The 2,293-nt window shown below is 48.0% G+C and overlaps 1 protein-coding gene across 2 annotated transcripts in view; it reads left to right on the forward strand.

Annotated features, from left to right (window-relative positions):
• CUNH9orf78 (chromosome unknown C9orf78 homolog) overlaps window positions 1–2,293 on the forward strand; it is an 8,720-nt gene that overhangs the window by 1,370 nt on the left and 5,057 nt on the right. For both annotated transcript variants that reach the window (XM_008050342.1, XM_008050343.1), the window contains exons 3-4: window positions 1,093–1,144; window positions 1,283–1,353. In XM_008050342.1, coding sequence (XP_008048533.1) covers window positions 1,093–1,144; window positions 1,283–1,353 — 123 coding nt within the window. The remainder of the gene's footprint in view (window positions 1–1,092; window positions 1,145–1,282; window positions 1,354–2,293) is intronic.

Below are 2,293 nucleotides of genomic sequence, written 5' to 3' on the forward strand. Positions count from 1 at the left end.
GGCTGAGGCGGAAGGATGGCCGGAGCCCAGCAGGTCGAGGCTGCGGTGACCGGGAGAGGCCACTGCACTCCAGTCTGGGCGACAGAGTGAGACTCCAACTCAATTAAAAAAAAAAATCTCCTATTGGGACATATAGGTTATTTTGTAAATTTTCACCATCACATAAAGATGCAAGATATTTTCTTGCATTTGTCTTTAGCTGCATTTTCCCTGATGGCAAAAAAAATCTTAGAAATGAGATGTTCAGGCCAAGAGAATGCCAGTGGCTTACAGGAAAGTGTACCACTTCACTCGCCCCGATCCCCACCCCCCAGCATCTACAATGCTTGTTGACCTCTGTTTTGTTCTTTTTTTTTTTTGAGTTGGAGTCCCACTGTCACCCAGCCTGGGGTGTAATAGCACCTCACGGCTACCGCAGCTTCCACCTACTGGGCTTAGGCAATCCTTTCACCTCACCCTTCCAAGTAGCTGGAACTACAAGCACGTGCTACCACACCCAGCTAATTTTTTGGATTTATTGTAGAGATGAGGTCTCACAAGTTGCCCGGTCTGGTCTTGAACCAATGGGCTCAGGCAGTCTTCTCACCTTAGCCTTCCAAAGTGTTGGGATTATAGGTGTGAGCCACCACACAAGGCCCTGTTTTATTCTTGTGGGCCTTCCTTTTGGCTTTCATGTTCACTCCTCAAAGCTCACTCTTCGTCCAGTGGCTCAAACCTGTCATCCCAGCACTTTGGGAGGCCGAGATGAGAGGATTGACTGAGCCCACGGGTTCGAGACCAGCCTGGGCAACTTGATGAGTCCTCACCTCTACAATAAATCAAAAAATTAGCTGGGCATGGTGCTGCATGCCTGTAGTTCCAGCTACTTGGAAAGCTGAGGTGGAAGGATCACCTGAGCCCAGCAGGTCAAGGCTGCTGTGGCCGTGAGGGTGCCATCGCACTCCAGCCTGGGAGACAGAGTGAGACTCCAACTCAAAAAAAAAAAATCTAACTCTTGCACTAACATTGCAACCTACAAACCTCTTGCGTGTTCCCCCTCGTCTCTGAATTGTGCCATTTCTCTCTCTCCCTCCCTCTCTTGATTTTGCTCAGTGCTGTGGCCCTGCTGGTAGGAGAGAAGGTACAAGAAGAGACCACTCTAGTGGTAAGTTATGGGAACTTCCTGGGCAGTTTTGGTAGACCTCCCTGTGACTGCTCTTCAATGGGTGATTGTGCTTTAAAAAAAATAATTCCACTGCCATTTATACACATGCTTTGTCTAAGCTGTGCTTGCTTTCTGCAGGATGATCCCTTTCAGATGAAAACAGGTGGCATGGTGGATATGAAGAAGCTGAAGGAAAGGGGCAAAGATAAGTAAGTGCAGGACATGCTGATATGCAGATTCTCCTTTAACACCTGCCTGGGTTTGTGGGCCCTCAGAGAGCTGGGGCCTGCAGCATCAACTTTAATGAAACACCTTGGAGTAGCCTTTTTGCTTCGCAAAGGGTATATTATTTAAAAAGAAAAGAGGGTCAGGTGTGGTGGCTCAAGCATAATAATCCCAGCACTTTAGGAGGCAAAAGTGAGAGGTTTGCCTGAGTCCAGGGGTTCGAGAGCAGCCTAGGCAACTTGATGAGAGCTCTACAATTAATCAAAAAATTAGCTGGATGTGGCTGTATGCACCCGTGTTTCCAGCTACTTGGAAGGCTGAGGCAGAAGGATCACCTGAACCCAGCAGATCAAGGCTGTACTCTAGCCAGGGCAACAGAGTAAGACTCCAATTCGATAGACAGATAGATAGATAGATAGACTCCATTTCGATAGATAGATAGATAGATAGGCAGGCAGGCAGACAGAGTCCGAATCAATAGATAGATCGATCGATAGATAGACAGACAGACAGACAAGAAAACAGGCTAGGCATGGTGACTCATGCTTGTAATCCCAGCACTTTGGGAGGCCAGAGGATTGCTTGAGTCCATGGGTTTGAGACCAGCCTGGGCAACATAGCAAGACCTTATCTCTACATAAAAATGTAAATAAATAGACCAGATGCAGTGGCTCACTCCTATAATCTCAGCACTTTGAGAGGCCGAGGTCAGAGGATTGCCTGAGCCCACAGGTTTGAGACCAGCCTAGGCAACTTGGCAAGACCTCATCTCTACAATAAATCAAGAAAATGAGCCGGGCGTGGTGACACATGCTTGTAGTTCCAGCTACTTGGAAGGCTGAGGCAGAGAATAGTCTGAGCCCAGCAGGTTGAGGCTGCAGTGGCCATGAGCGTGTGAGGTGACAGAGTGAGAATTCAACTCAA

The sequence above is a fragment of the Carlito syrichta genome, unplaced genomic scaffold (genome assembly GCF_000164805.1).
Source record: "Carlito syrichta isolate Samal-C Ts95f unplaced genomic scaffold, Tarsius_syrichta-2.0.1 Scaffold144297, whole genome shotgun sequence".
In the NCBI taxonomy this organism is placed as follows: domain Eukaryota; kingdom Metazoa; phylum Chordata; class Mammalia; order Primates; family Tarsiidae; genus Carlito; species Carlito syrichta.